The following is a 14,744-nucleotide window of genomic DNA, read 5'->3' on the forward strand; positions in this document are numbered from 1 at the left end:
GTCCTCCAGATATAAAGGCCAGCATTATATTAGCCTTATTGATTATTTTCTGCACCTGTTCATGACACTTCAATGATCTATGCAGCTGAACCCCAAAGTCCCTTTGGACATCCACTGTTTTTAACTTTTTACCATTTAGAAAGTACCCTGTTCTATCCTTTTTTGATCCAAAGTGGATGACCTCACATTTGTCTACATTGAATTCCATTTGCCACAGTTTTGCCCATTCACCTAATCTATCAATATCGCTTTGTGATTTTATGTTTTCATCTACACTGCTTACAATGGCACCAATCTTTGTGTCATCGGCAAACTTAGATATGGGATTTTCTTTGCCTTCATCCAAGTCGTTAATAAATATTGTGAATAATTGAGGCCCCAAAACAGATCCCCACGGGACTCCACTAATCACATCCTGCCAATGTGAGTAACGACTCATTATCCCTATTCTCTGTCGCCTTTCGCTCAGCCAACTTCCTAACCAAGTCCGTACTTTTCCCTCGATTCCGTGGGCTTCTATCTTAGCTAACAGTCTCTTATGTGGGACCTTATCAATTGCCTTCTGGAAGTCCATATAAATAACATCCATTGACATTCCCCTGACCACTACTTTAGTCACCTCTTCAAAAAATTCAATCAGGTTTGTCAGGCACGACCTACCTTTCACAAATCCATGCTGGCTCTCTCTGATTAACTGAAATTTTGCGAGGTGTTCAGTCACCCTATCCTTAATTATAGACTCCAGCATTTTCCCCACAACAGATGTTAGGCTAACTGGTCTATAATTCCCCGGTTTCCCTCTCTCTCCTTTTTTAAAAAGCGGAGTGACACGTGCAATTTTCCAATCTAGAGGGACAGTTCCTGAATCTAGAGAACTTTGAAAGATTATAGTTAGGGCACTAGAGTAGAGAATAGTTCAGATATAGGAGGGATCAGACAGGGAGCGAATGTGAGGCAATCTACGATGAGATTGCAGTGCATATGCGTAAATGCACAAAAGGTGGTAAATAAGGTTGGTGAGCTGCAGGCTCAAGTCGCCATGTGGGACTACGCTATAGTGGCAATACAGTGGCAATAGTGGGACTAGAGAAATTAATGGGACTGAAAGTCGATAAATCCCAAGGACCTGATGATCTACACCCCAGGGTTTTCAAAGAGGTGGCTAAAGATGCACTGGTTGTCGTCTTCTAAAATTCTATAGATTCTGGAACGGTTCCTGCAGATTGGAGGGTAGCAAATGTAACCCCACTATTTAAGAAAGGAGGGAGAGAGAAAACAGGAAACTACGGACCTGTTAGCTTGACATCAGTAGTGGGGAAAATGCTAGAATCCATTATAAAGGATGTGATAAACAGGACACTTAGAAAATAATAATAGGATTTGGCAGAGTCAATATGGATTTATGAAAGGGAAATCATGTTTGACAAACCTATTGGAGTTCTTTGAGATTGTAACTAGTAGAATAGATAAGGGGGAACCAGTGGATGTGGTGTATTTGGATTTTCAGAAGGCTTTTGATAAGGTCCCACACAGGAGGTTGGTGAACAAAGTTAGAGCACGTGGAATTGGGGGTAATATATTGGCATGGATTGAGAATTGGTTAACAGACAGAAAACAGAGAGTAGGAATAAACGGGTCTTTTTCAGGTTGGCAGACTGTGACTAGTTGGGTACCGCAGGGATCGGTGCTTGGGCCCCAGCTATTCACAATCTATATCAATGATTTGGATGAGGAGACCAAATATAATATTTCCAAGTTTGCTGATGACACAAAACTAGGTGGGAATGTGAGTTGTGAGGAGGATGCAAAGAGGCTTCAAGGGGATATAGACAGGCAAGTGAGTGGGCAAGAACATGGCAGATGAAATATAATGTGGAAAAATGTGATATCCACTTTGGTAGGAAAAACAGAAATGCAGAGTATTTTTTTACATGGTGAGAGATTGGGAAATGTTGATGTTCAAAGGGACCTGGGTGTCCTTGTACATGAGTCACTGAAAGCTAACATGCAGGTGCAGCAAGCAGTTAGGAAGGCAAATGGTATGTTGGCCTTTATTACAAGAGGATTTGAATATAGGTGTAAAGATGTCTTACTGCAATTATATAGGGCCTTGGTGAGACCACACCTGGGAGTATTGTGTACAATTTTGGTCTCCTACCTAAGAAAGGATATACTTGCCATAGAGGAAGTGCAACGAAGATTCACCAGACTGATTCCTGGGATGGCGGGATTGTTGTATGAGGAGAGATTGAGTAGGTTAGGCCTGTATTCTCTCGAGTTTAGAAGAATGAGAGGTGACCTCATTGAAACATACAAAATTCTTACAGGGCTCGAGAGGGTAGATGCAAGGACGACGTTTCCCCTGGCTGGGGAGTCTAGAGCCAGAAGTCACAGTCTCAGAATAAGGGGTAGTCCATTTAGGACTGAGATGAGGAGAAATTTCTTCACTCAGAGGGTGGTAAATCTTTGAATTCTCTACCCGAGAGGGCTGTGGAGGCTCAGTCATTGAGTACATTTAAAACAGAGATTGATCGATTTCTAGTTATTAAAGGCATCAAGGGATATGGGGTTGGTGCAGGAAAATGGCGTTGAGGTGGAATGGCGATGGGCCGGATGGCCTCCTCCTGCTCCTATTTCTTATGTTCTTAATAACAGGGACCTGGCTCAAAGAATCATAGAATAGAGTCATAGAAGTTACAACATGGAAACAGGCCCTTCGGCCCAACATGTCCATGTCGCCCAGTTTATACCACTAATCTAGTCCCAATTGCCTGCACTTGGCCCATATCCCTCTATACCCATCTTACCCATGTAACTGTCCAAATGCTTTTTAAAAGACAAAATTGTACCCGCCTCTACTACTGCCTCTGGCAGCTCGTTCCAGACACTCACCACCCTTTGAGTGAAAAAATTGCCCCTCTGGACCCTTTTGTATCTCTCCCCTCTCACCTTAAATCTATGTCCCCTCGTTATAGACTCCCCTACCTTTGGGAAAAGATTTTGACTATCTACCTTATCTATGCCCCTCATTATTTTATAGACTTCTATAAGATCACCCCTTAACCTCCTACTCACCAGGGAAAAAAGTCCCAGTCTATCTAACCTCTCCCTATAAGTCAAACCATCAAGTCCCGGTAGCATCCTAGTAAATCTTTTCTGCACTCTTTCTAGTTTAATAATATCCTTTCTATAATAGGGTGACCAGAACTGTACACAGTATTCCAAGTGTGGCCTTACTAATGTCTTGTACAACTTCAACAAGACATCCCAACTCCTGTATTCAATGTTCTGACCAATGAAACCAAGCATGCTGAATGCCTTCTTCACCACCCTATCCACCTGTGACTCCACGTTCAAGGAGCTATGAACCTGTACTCCTAGATCTCTTTGTTCTATAACTCTCCCCAACGCCCTACCATTAACGGAGTAGGTCCTGGCCCGATTCGATCTACCAAAATGCATCACCTCACATTTATCTAAATTAAACTCCATCTGCCATTCATCGGCAAGGAGGTTATGATGGAGCTGTATAAAACACTGGTTAGTCCACAGCTGGAGTACTGTGTGCAGTTCTGGTCGCCACACTACAGGAAGGATGTGATCGCTTTGGAGAGGGTGCAGAGGAGATTCACCAGGATGTTACCAGGCTGGAGCGCTTCAGCTATGAAGAGAGACTGGGAAGATTGGGTTTGTTTTCCTTGGAGCAGAGGAGGCTGAGGGGGGACATGATTGAGGTGTACAAAATTATGAGGGGCACAGATAGGATGGATACTAAGGAGCTTTTTCCCTTCGTTGAGGGTTCTATAACAAGGGGACATAGATTCAAGGTAAAAGGCAGGAGGTTTAGAGGGGATTTGAGAAAGAACTTTTTCACCCAGAGGGTGGTTGGAGTCTGGAACTCACTGCCTGAAAGGGTTGTGGAGGCAGGAACCCTCACAACATTCAAGAAGCATTTGAATGAGCACTTGAAATGCCATAGCATACAAGGCTACGGACCAAATGCTGGAATATGGGATTAGATTAGACAGGGCTTGATGGCCGGCGCGGACACGATGGGCCGAAGGGCCTCTATCCGTGCTGTATAACTCTATGACTCTCTATGACTCACTGGCCCAATTTATCAAGATTCCGTTGCAATCCGAGATAACCTTCTTCACTGTCCACAATGCCACCAATCTTGGTGTCATCTGCAAACTTACTAACCATGCCTCCTAAATTCTCATCCAAATCATTAATATAAATAACAAATAACAGCGGACCCAGCACCGATCCCTGAGGCACACCGCTGGACACAGGCTTCCAGTTTGAAAAACAACCCTCTACAACCACCCTCTGTCTTCTGTCGTCAAGCCAATTTTGTATCCAATTGGCTACCTCACCTTGGATCCCGTGAGATTTAACCATATGTAACAACCTACCATGCGGTACCTTGTCAAAGGCTTTGCTGAAGTCCATGTAGACCACGTCTACTGCACAGCCCTCATCTATCTTCTTGGTTACCCCTTCAAAAAACTCAATCAAATTCGTGAGACATGATTTTCCTCTCACAAAACCATGCTGACTGTTCCTAATCAGTCCCTGCCTCTCCAAATGCCTGTAGATCCTATCTCTCAGAATACCCTCTAACAACGTACCCACTACAGATGTCAGGCTCACCGGTCTGTAGTTCCCAGGCTTTTCCCTGCCGCCCTTCTTAAACAAAGGCACAACATTTGCTACCCTCCAATCTTCAGGCACCTCACCTGTAGCTGTCGATGATTCAAATATCTCTGCTAGGGGACCCGCAATTTCCTCCCTAACCTCCCATAAAGAAGTGGAGGATTGGGTACTTAATATTCTTGGCTCCAAGGTATTCAGGAAAGATAGGGAAGGAAAGAAAGGGAGGGCAGTGCTGACCAAAGAAACTATTACAGCACTTGAAAGGGACGATGTGGTTGAGGGGTCAAAGGCAGAATCTATTTGGTTAGAATTAAGGAGCAACAGAGGAGCTATTACACTATTGGGTATATACTATAGGCCACCAAATAGTTGGAAGGAGATAGAGGAGAACATTTGCAGGCAAATTACAGAAAGATGCAAGAACTATAGAGTAGTGATAATGGGGGACTTCAATTATCCCAATATAGACTGGGACAGTAACAGTGCAAAGGGCAAAGAGGGGGAGGAATTCCTGAAATCTGTACAAGAGAACTTTCTGGAACAGTGTCTTTCCAGCCTAACCAGGAAGGAAACAATGCAGGATCTAGTAGTTCTAGGGAATGAAGTGGGGCAGGCGGAGCATGTTTCAGTGGGGGAGCATTTGGGGAACAGTGATCATAATATCATTCGGTTTAGAATAGTTATGGAAAAGGACAAGGAACAATCAAATATGAAAATGTTTAACTGGAGAAGGGCAAATTTCAATGAGTTAAAAAGGGATCAGGTGGATTGGAATCAGAAATTGTTAGGCAATACAGTAATTGAACAATGGGAGGCCTTCAAGGAGGAGTTGGTTTGGGTACAGAGTAGTCACATTCCCACAAGGGGGAAAGGGCATCCAAAGCTGGAGCTTCCTGGATGACTAAAGATATAGAGATTAAGATGAAATAGAAAAAGAGGCTTATGACAAAAGTAAGGTTCATAATACAGTTGAGAGCCAGGCTAAACACAGAAAGTACTGAGGAGATCTAAAAAAGGGAATAAGAGGGGCAAAGAGAGAGTATGTGAATAGATTAGGGGGTAACATAAAAGAGAACCCAAAAGTCTTTTATTGACATATAAAATTGGAAAAGGATAGTCAAAGATCGATCTCGGGTGTTCTGATTTGAGATTTATTTATTAATATGGTAACAGCACTAATATCAATCTACCAGGCCCACAAAATTCTAACAGGTCAAACCAGCAAGTAAGAAATAATAGGTGCAAATGGAAGTAAGCTGTCTGGGTTTCGAGGGATAGGTTGCAAAAGCTCCTGATTTAATACCTAGCCATCAATACTCTACCTATTCAGGTTTTATTTCATTAGGATCGATTAGGGACAGAAAAGGAGATCTTCTTATGGAAGCAGAGGGCATGGCTGAGGTACTAAATGAATACTTTGTATCGGTCTTCACTAAAGAGGATGCTGCCATTGTAGCAGTAAAGGAGGAGGGAGTAGCGATATTGGATAGGATAATAATAAAGAGGAGGTACTTAAAAGATTGACAGTACTCAAAGTAGAAAAGTCACCCAGTCCACATGGAATGCATCCAAGGTTACTGAGGGAAACAAGGGTGGAAATTGCAGAGGCTCTGGCCACAACCTTCCAATCCTCCTTCGATATGGGAGTGGTGCCAGAGGATTGCAAATGTTACACCCCTGTTCAAAAAAGGGGAGAGGGAAGCTGGGGACTGGACATCAGGGTGACTGGGGCTTGGGCAGGGGAGAGGGAAAAAACCCGGCATCTACAGGCCAGTCAGCCTAACGTCAGCGGTGGGGAAACTTTTAGAGACAATAATCCAGGACAAAATTAATTGGCATTTGGATAAATATAGTTAATAAATGAAAACCAGCACAGATTTGTTAAAGGCAAATCATATTTGACTAACTTGATTGATTTCTTTGATGACGTAACGGACAGGGTTGAAGAGGGCAGTGCGGTTGATGTTTTTTTAAAATGGACCTTAAAAAGACATTTGATAAAGGCCACACAATAGGCTTGGTGGCAAAATTGAAGCCCATGGGATTAAAGGGGCAGTGGCTGTATGGATACGAAATTGGCTGAGGGGCAGAAAGCAGACAGTAGTGGTGAACAGTTGTTTTCAGACTGGAGGGAAGTATACAGTGGTGTTCCCCACGGGTAGTGTTGGGACCGTTGCTCTTTTTGATATATATTAAAGACCTGGACTTGGGTATACAGGGCATAGTTTCAAAGTTTGCAGATAACACGAAACTCAGAAATGTAGTAAACAGGAAGGAGGATAGTAACAGACTTCAGGAGGACATGGACAGACTGGTAAAATGGGCAGATACATGGCAAATGAAGTTTAACGCAGAGAAGTGTGAAGTGATTCATTCTGGTAGGAAGAATGAGGAGAGGCAACATAAACTAAGTGGTACAATTTTAAAGGGAATGCAGGAACAGAGAGACCCGAGGGTGTCTTTGAAGGTGGCAGGACAAGTTGAGAAGGCTGTTAAAAAGGCATATGGAATCCTTGGCTTTATAAATTGAGGCGAAGTACAAAAGCAAGGAAGTTATGCCAAACCTTTATAAAACACTTGGTTAGGCCCCAGCTGGAGTATTGTGGCCAATTCTGGACACCACACTTTAGGAAGGATAGGTTGGAGGGTAGCCCTCAGAGAGGGTGCAGAGGAGATATACTAAAATGGTACCAGCGATGAAAGACTCCAGTTAAGGAGAAACTGTTTCCAGTGGCAGAAGGGTCGGTAACCAGAGGACACAGATTTAAGGTAAGTGACAAAAGAACTAGAGGTGACGTGAGGAAACATTTTTTACATGCATTGTTATGATCTGAAAGCAGATTCAATAGTAACTTTCAAAAGGGAATTGGATATATACTTGATAAGGAAAAATTTGCAGGGCCATGGGGAAATATCAGGGGAGTGGGACTAATTGGATAGCTCTTTCTAAGAGCCAGCACAGGCACGATGGGCCGAATGGCCTTCTTCCGTGCTGTATCGTTCTGTGATTCTATGAAATAGCTACTGTTGAATGTGGCCCATGACAAGTGCCAGGATGCCAGATTAAATTGACCATGCAAGTCGAGTTTGACATCCCTGAGTTGGAGGGTCGGCCTTTCTCTGCAGTACAAGCTGAGAACTGGGGTAAAACTGAGGTATTACAACGCCATAACTGGCAAGAGGGTTCAATTACAACGTAACAAGTTTACATAGGTAGTTTTTTTTATAAATGTAGATGTAGGAATTTATAATGGCAGAAAGTTGACATAAAAGTGTGCCAAAAACAGGAACTATGGTTTTGTAGACGGGAAGTGCCGCAGTGGTCCTATTTTTTTATATATTATATAGATGGGTGCAGCATTCTCCAGTGGAGGTCAGCCAAAAATCAGCAACAAACATTTTGCAGTTGTGATTACTGTTGGCTTTAATTGGGGATAAAACTGAACAGGATGCAGAACAATTAACAAAATACTAGAAGGAACCTGAAAGCCTCAGTGTGATTGCAAAGCCCGGAAAATGCTAGAATCAATTATTAAGGACATAGTATCAGGGCATTTAGAAAATCATAATATGATTAGGAAGAGTCAACACTGTTTTATTAAAGGGAAATCGTGTTTGACAAATCTATTAGAGTTTTTTGGGGATGTAACTCGCAGGGTAGATAAAGGAGAACCAGTGGATATAGTATATTTGGATTTTCAAAAGGCATTCAATAAGGTGCCACACAAGAGGTTGTTACACAAGATTAGGGCTCATGGGATTGGGGGTAATATATTAGCATGGATTGAGGATTGGTTAACGGACAGTAAAGAGCGTAGGAATAAACGGGTCATTTTCGGGTTGGCAGGTTGCAAAGGGATATAGACAGGTTAAGTGAGTGGGCGAGAATGTGGCAAATGGAGCATAATGTGGAGAAATGTAAAATTATCCACTTTAGAAACATAGAAAATAGGAGAAGACCATTCAGCTCTTCGAGCCTGCTCCGCCATTCAATATGATTACGGCTGATCCTCTATCTCAATACCATATACCCGCTCTCTCCCCATACCCTTTGATGCCTTCTGTGTCTAGAAATCTATCTATCTATCTATCTCCTTCTTAAATATATTCAGTGACTTGGCCTCCACAGCCTTCTGTGGTAGAGAATTCCACAGGTTCACCACCCTCTGAGTGAAGAAATTTCTCCTTATCTCAGTCCTAAATGTCCTACCCCGTATCCTGAGACTGTGACCCCTCGTTCTAGACCCCCCAACCAGGGGAAACATCCTCCCCGCATCCAGTCTGTCTCGCCCTGTCAGAATTCTATACATTTCAGTGAGATTCACTTTGGTAGGAAGAACAGAAAAGCAGAATATTTTTTAAAAGGTGAGAGACTAATAAGTATTGGTGTTCAGAGGAATTTGAGTGTCCTTGTACATGAATCACAGAAAGTTTTCATGTGGGTACAGCAGGCAATTAGGAAGGCAAATGGTATGTTAGCCTTTATTGAAGGCTAACATTTTGGTAGGAAGAACAAGGAGATGCAATATAAACAAAATGGTACAATTCTAAAGGGGGTGCAGGAACAGAGGGATCTGATGTTATGTGTGCACAAATCTTTGAAGGTGGCACAACAGGTTGATGAAGCAGTTAAAAAAGCATACAGGATCCTGGGCTTTATAAATAGAGGCATCGAGTACAAAAGCAAGGAAGTTATATTGAACCTTTATAAAACACTGGTTCAGCCACAACTGGAGTATTGAGTTCAATTCTGGGTACTGCACTTTAGGAAGAATGTAAAGGCCTTAGAGAGGGTGCTGAAAAGATTTATTAGAATGGTTCCAGGGATGAGGGACTTCAGTCATGTGGATAGACTGGAGAAGCTGGGGTTATTCTCCTTAGAGCAGAGAAGGTTCAGAGGAGATTTGATAGAAGTGTGAAAAATCATGAAGGGTTTAGATAAAGTAAATAAAGAGAAACAGTTTGTATTGGCAGACGAGTCGAGAACCACAGGACACAGTTTTAAGGTGATTGGCAAAAGAACCAAAGGCAACATGGGGAAAAACTTTCTGACGCTGCGAATAGTTATGATCTGGAATGTACTGCCTGAGGGGGTGGTGGGTGCAGATTCAATTGTGGCTTTCAAAAAGGAAGTGGATAAATATTCAAAGGGAAAAAAATTGCAGGGCTACAGGGAAAGAGTGGGGGAATAGGACTTAATGGATTGCTCTTACAAAGAGCCGGCACAGGTTCGATGGGCCGAATGGCTTCCTTCTGTAACGATTCTATGATCCTTATTGCAAGGGGGTTGGAGTGCTAGAGTAAGGAGGTCTTGCTGCAATTATATAGGGCTCTGGTGAGACCACACCTGGAGTGCTGTGTACAATTTTGGTCTCCTTGGTTATCTAAGGAAGGATATACTTGCCTTAGAGGTGGTGCAACAAAGGTTCACTAGATTGGTTCCTGGGATGAGAGGGTTGTCCTATGAGAAGAGATTGAATAGAATGGGCCTATACTCTATGGAGTTTAGAAGAATGAGAGGTGATCTCATTGAAACGGATAAAATTCGTAAGAGGGTAGACTGAGAGGTTAAGAACTGGGGGCATAACCTCAGGATAAGGGGTTGGGCACTTAGGACTGATATGAGGAAAAAATTCTTCACTTAGAGGGTTGTGAATCTTAGGAATTCTCTACCCCACTGGGCTGTGGATGCTCAGTCGTGGAATATATTCAAAGCTGAGAGTGATAGATTTTTGGAATCTAGGGATATGGGGGGGGGGGGGGGGAGAGTGGAGTTGAGGTCAAAGATCAGCCATGATCTGATTGAATGGCGGGGCAGGCTCGAGGGGCCGTATGGCCTACTCTTATGTTCCTGTGATACGATCTGCTCCCTGCGGGTGGGGAGTTCTGCTCTGGGCCTGTACGGAGGGGAGAAGGGTTTCCAGACTTACCCTCTGGTGTAGGAGGCGGCGGAAGCCGCTTTCTTCATATATCCCTTAAAGTCGTTGAGCTCATGTTCAAGTGCACATATAACTGGGTTTTTCTGGTCGATCTTCCCATAAAACGAGGCGGGCGTGAGTTCCATTGCGGCCAGGACAGTGGGGTTACGACCCCTTCCGCAAGCCCGCTCCGGCCTCCACACCAACTGTTTAAACCAAGCCGTTGCTAGGAGACCATCCTCTCGAAACCCAACGGGCAACGCGCGTGAGCCCCGCCCAGTCCCTCACTCGTCGGAAGGCGAGACTCCCTGAGGCTGATTGGCAGCGTCTGATCCCGCCCACCGTCTCCACGGCGACATCTCGCTCACCGAACACAAACTCCCAGGGCTGACTGACAACACACGAGCCCCGCCCACAAAGTCCTGAGCGCCCTGTCACTCAAAGGGTAATTGACTGCAGGTAAATCCTGCCCCAGGTTGATCACCTGTACCAGGAGCGCTGGCCCAAAATCAAACAGTTATTTAGAGTTCAGAAATGAAGAGATATATAAATAAAGTGAACTATACTTGCAGACTATGGGGTAAGAGCAGGGGAGTGGGACTAATTGGATAGCTCTTTGAAAGTGCTCACACAGGCACGATGGGCCTTCTGCGCTGTATGATTCTATGGTCTGTTATAATCAAAGTGTGACCATATTTAATTTTTATTAAATTTATTTTATTTTAAACAGTTATCACTCACTCACCTCAGCGTTGAAGCTTAACTGAAAATATTTTCCTTACATTACCTGGAAACACATCATACCATTGAGGAATAAAGATTAAAACATACAGAAACCAGTGCAATGCTTGCAAGTATAGTTCACTTTATTTATATATCTCTTCATTTCTGAACTCTAAATAACTGTTTGATTTTGGGCCAGCGCTCCTGGTACAGGTGATCAACCTGGGGCAGGATTTACCTGCAGTCAATTACCCTTTGAGTGACAGGGCGCTCAGGACTTTGTGGGCAGGGCTCGTGTTGTCAGTCAGCCCTGGGAGTTTGTGTTCGGTGAGCGAAATGTCGTCGTGGAGACGGTGGGTGGAGTTCCTATAGCCCTGCAAATTTTTCCTTTTCAAGTATAAATTTCTCCTCATCGCACCTCCCCCCAGCCCAGTTCTTTTGCCATTGATCTGGTTACCGACCCTCTGCCAGTGGAAACAGTTTCTCCCTATCTACTCCATCAAAGTCCTTCATGATTTTGAACACCTCTAGTAAATAACCCCTTAACCTTCTCTGCTCTAAGGAGAACAATCCCACCTTCACATAACTTATGTCCCGCATCCCTGGTACCATTCCAGTAAATCTCCTCTATACCTTCTCCTAGGCCTCGACATCCTTCCTAAAGTGCGGTGCCCAGAATTGGACACAAGACTCCAGATAGGGCCTAACCAGTGTTTTATAAAGGTTTAGCATAACTCCCTTGCTTTTGTACTCTATGCCTCTATTAATAAAGTAGAAATGAAGATTTAAGGATATGCAAATTTCCTCTTTAAAGATGTTACACTTTTCATGGTAGGAGACACTAAACCCATTTTTTCAAAGTTAAAATCTACATTTTATAAGTGCATCCAGCACATATTTGTAATATCACGCCTTTCAAAGACATACCTAAAAGTGAGATCTCTTTCGTGAGGTCACACGTAAGGGCATTACACCTCCAAAGTATCACAGGACAAAAATTGTGCTCGGATGAAGTTACACCTTTGACCACAAGGCGATCAGCAAGTGGTTTGCATATAACATCCTCGAGACCCTGCGGGAAAAGGAGATAGTGGATCCTGTCAGTTGGTTCCCGGAGCAGACTGTCAAAGTCCTTTGGCAGAATGCCTCATCGCCAGAGCTTTCAAACAAACACCAAGACCTAGCTTGGCTGGTGGAGAGAGGTCCCTTCCCCGTCAGATCCTTCATGCACTCATGGAGTCTCAGTGCCACCACGTGCTGTCCCCGAAGAGGCTGCAGTGGGGATGAGACCGTCACCCATCTCCTTTTGGAATGTGCCTTTGCAAAGAAGGTCTGGAGAGAGATGCAGTGGTGTCTGTCCAGGTTCATCCCGAGCAGTTCCATAACACAGGACTCTGTGCTATACGGGCTGTTCCCAGGGACACACACCGAGACAGACATCAACTGCTGCTGGAAGACCATCAATTCGGTGAAAGACGCCCTTTGGTCTGCCTGAAACTTGCTGGTCTTCCAGTGCAAGGAGCTGTCCTCGACCGAGTGTTGCAGACTGGCACATTCTAAGGTCCAAGACTACATGCTCAGGGACACAATGAGGCTGGATGCGGCCGCTGCAAAGGCTCTGTGGGGAAAGGCAACGGTTTAGAGCCTTCCCGCCATTGTATACCGAGGGGCTGCAATCAGGGAAAAACCCTCTCAGGCATGAAATGTAATGTACATGTAATGAACCTGTAATGAATAAGCTGTATTGATCGTAATGCAATGAGGCACCCTAGAATGTCATGAACTGTAATTATGTATGATGTGTAACTGTATTGTTGGAATCATATTTGAACTGTACTTTGTATATCTTGCAAATTGTATAATCTATATTGTGTATGCTTGAAATGTGATATGACAACTGTATTGTATGTATTGTTGCAAATTTTATGAATAAAGTATATTTTTTCAAAAAAAACTCCCTATCTGTTATCACCAATCAAATGTTCAATTTGCAAAAAGTGAATGAATCAAAAGTAGAAAAACTATCAATGAGGAACAAGAAACCAACCATTCTTGAACCAGCAAGCAACACAAATCAAATCACTGAAAAAAATTCTTCACACTGTACTGCGACGTTCATTTTCCATCTTTGCTAAGGTGGATACAGCTAAAGATAACAATTATAACAAAGAAATCAATTTTGATCAACAATCATGAGCCTACCAATAAAAAATGGTTATTTAATATTAGAAACACCTACAAGAAAACTTCCACAAGTAGGCGTGCCCTTCAGTTTGGGGCCTAAGTTGTAAATTTCTTGTTAAATTAAGGTGCAGGAGATTCATAGCTACTGTGTACAAATTCTGTGCGGAAGAGAGATGCATCACGTGAGCTTTTTGTTGCTTTTGTGGAACTATAATATTGAGAGTGTACGATGACAACTAGGCAGTAACTTCACAAATAACTATGGAGCGTGAGTAATGGGGAAAAACGATCCAAAATAAAAAGATTTATATTTTTCAAGGTTTTATGTAATACGTCATTAAATGCAAATTCGGAGCTCATGGTGTTTAGGAAGGGCTTTTTTGTGTGTTGCTGAGGGGTACAGGTGATTGTGCCAGGACCAGTGCAGAATGTTTTTGAGGTGATTTTATGCTAGCCTCAAACATTGTGGCCAGATTCAGTTAGTCAGCCAGACACAGACCATCATTAATGATCACCTGCTCAGGTGCTAGTTATTCAAAACTCAACAGTGGCAAAAACCTTCCTGAGCAGAACAACACCAACAGTTTTGGGGCAGGCTGAACAAAGAGTTGCTTGCATCTTAAACAAGTTTTGTAAAGTTGTAGTAATGCAAAAATTATATATGAGATACTATCTTTCAGTATTAGTAAAGAGTATAGTATTTTTATTCTTCAGTCATGTGATATATTGGAGATAATTTTAACCAAACCCACCCAGCGTGAAACTGACAGGATTGGGTCGGCCATCCGTTTTACACCCCATCTAATTTTACTCTCCATTGATTTCAATGGGAATAAAATCCGGCGGGGTGTAAAACAGGCGGTCGAACTCATCCCATCAGTTTCCCATCAGGCGGGTTAGGTTAAAATTACTCTAATTCCTTCATTAAATTTGCTGCATTACTGCAAAGAGTTAACTGCTATCATGCTTAGACTGCAGTGGGACTAGGGTAAACATTAGAAACCGTAAAATGTTGTTGTTGCTTAACTCCAAAACTGAGTGTAAATCCAAATCCAAGACTACTGTTGAACAATGCCACAGAATAGCTACATCTGTAATATATTCGTACATTCCATAGCATTCGTACTGGGCCTTTACACCCAGTTTTGGAGTTAAGCAACAACAACATTTTTATGGAACTTTTATTTAGAGATTAAGGATGTCGTAGATTAAAATTTTAGTTTTGGTTGAATTTGGAGACAAGTTGCCTTTTTGGAAAAA

The 14,744-nt window shown here is 43.0% G+C and overlaps 1 protein-coding gene across 3 annotated transcripts in view; it reads right to left on the reverse strand.

Annotated features, from left to right (window-relative positions):
• cfap54 (cilia and flagella associated protein 54) overlaps positions 1-10,808 on the reverse strand; it is a 443,819-nt gene extending 433,011 nt beyond the window's left edge. For 2 of the 3 annotated variants that reach the window (XM_068004603.1, XM_068004604.1), the window contains exon 1: positions 10,590-10,807. In XM_068004603.1, coding sequence (XP_067860704.1) covers positions 10,590-10,723 — 134 coding nt within the window. In that variant the 5' untranslated portion in view covers positions 10,724-10,807. Of the gene's footprint in view, positions 1-10,589 lie in introns of all 3 variants that reach the window. The other variant, XM_068004605.1, reaches the window with a different exon arrangement.
• Positions 10,809-14,744: the final 3,936 nt, after the last annotated feature.

This window comes from Heptranchias perlo, chromosome 24 (assembly GCF_035084215.1).
Source record: "Heptranchias perlo isolate sHepPer1 chromosome 24, sHepPer1.hap1, whole genome shotgun sequence".
In the NCBI taxonomy this organism is placed as follows: Eukaryota; Metazoa; Chordata; class Chondrichthyes; order Hexanchiformes; family Hexanchidae; genus Heptranchias; species Heptranchias perlo.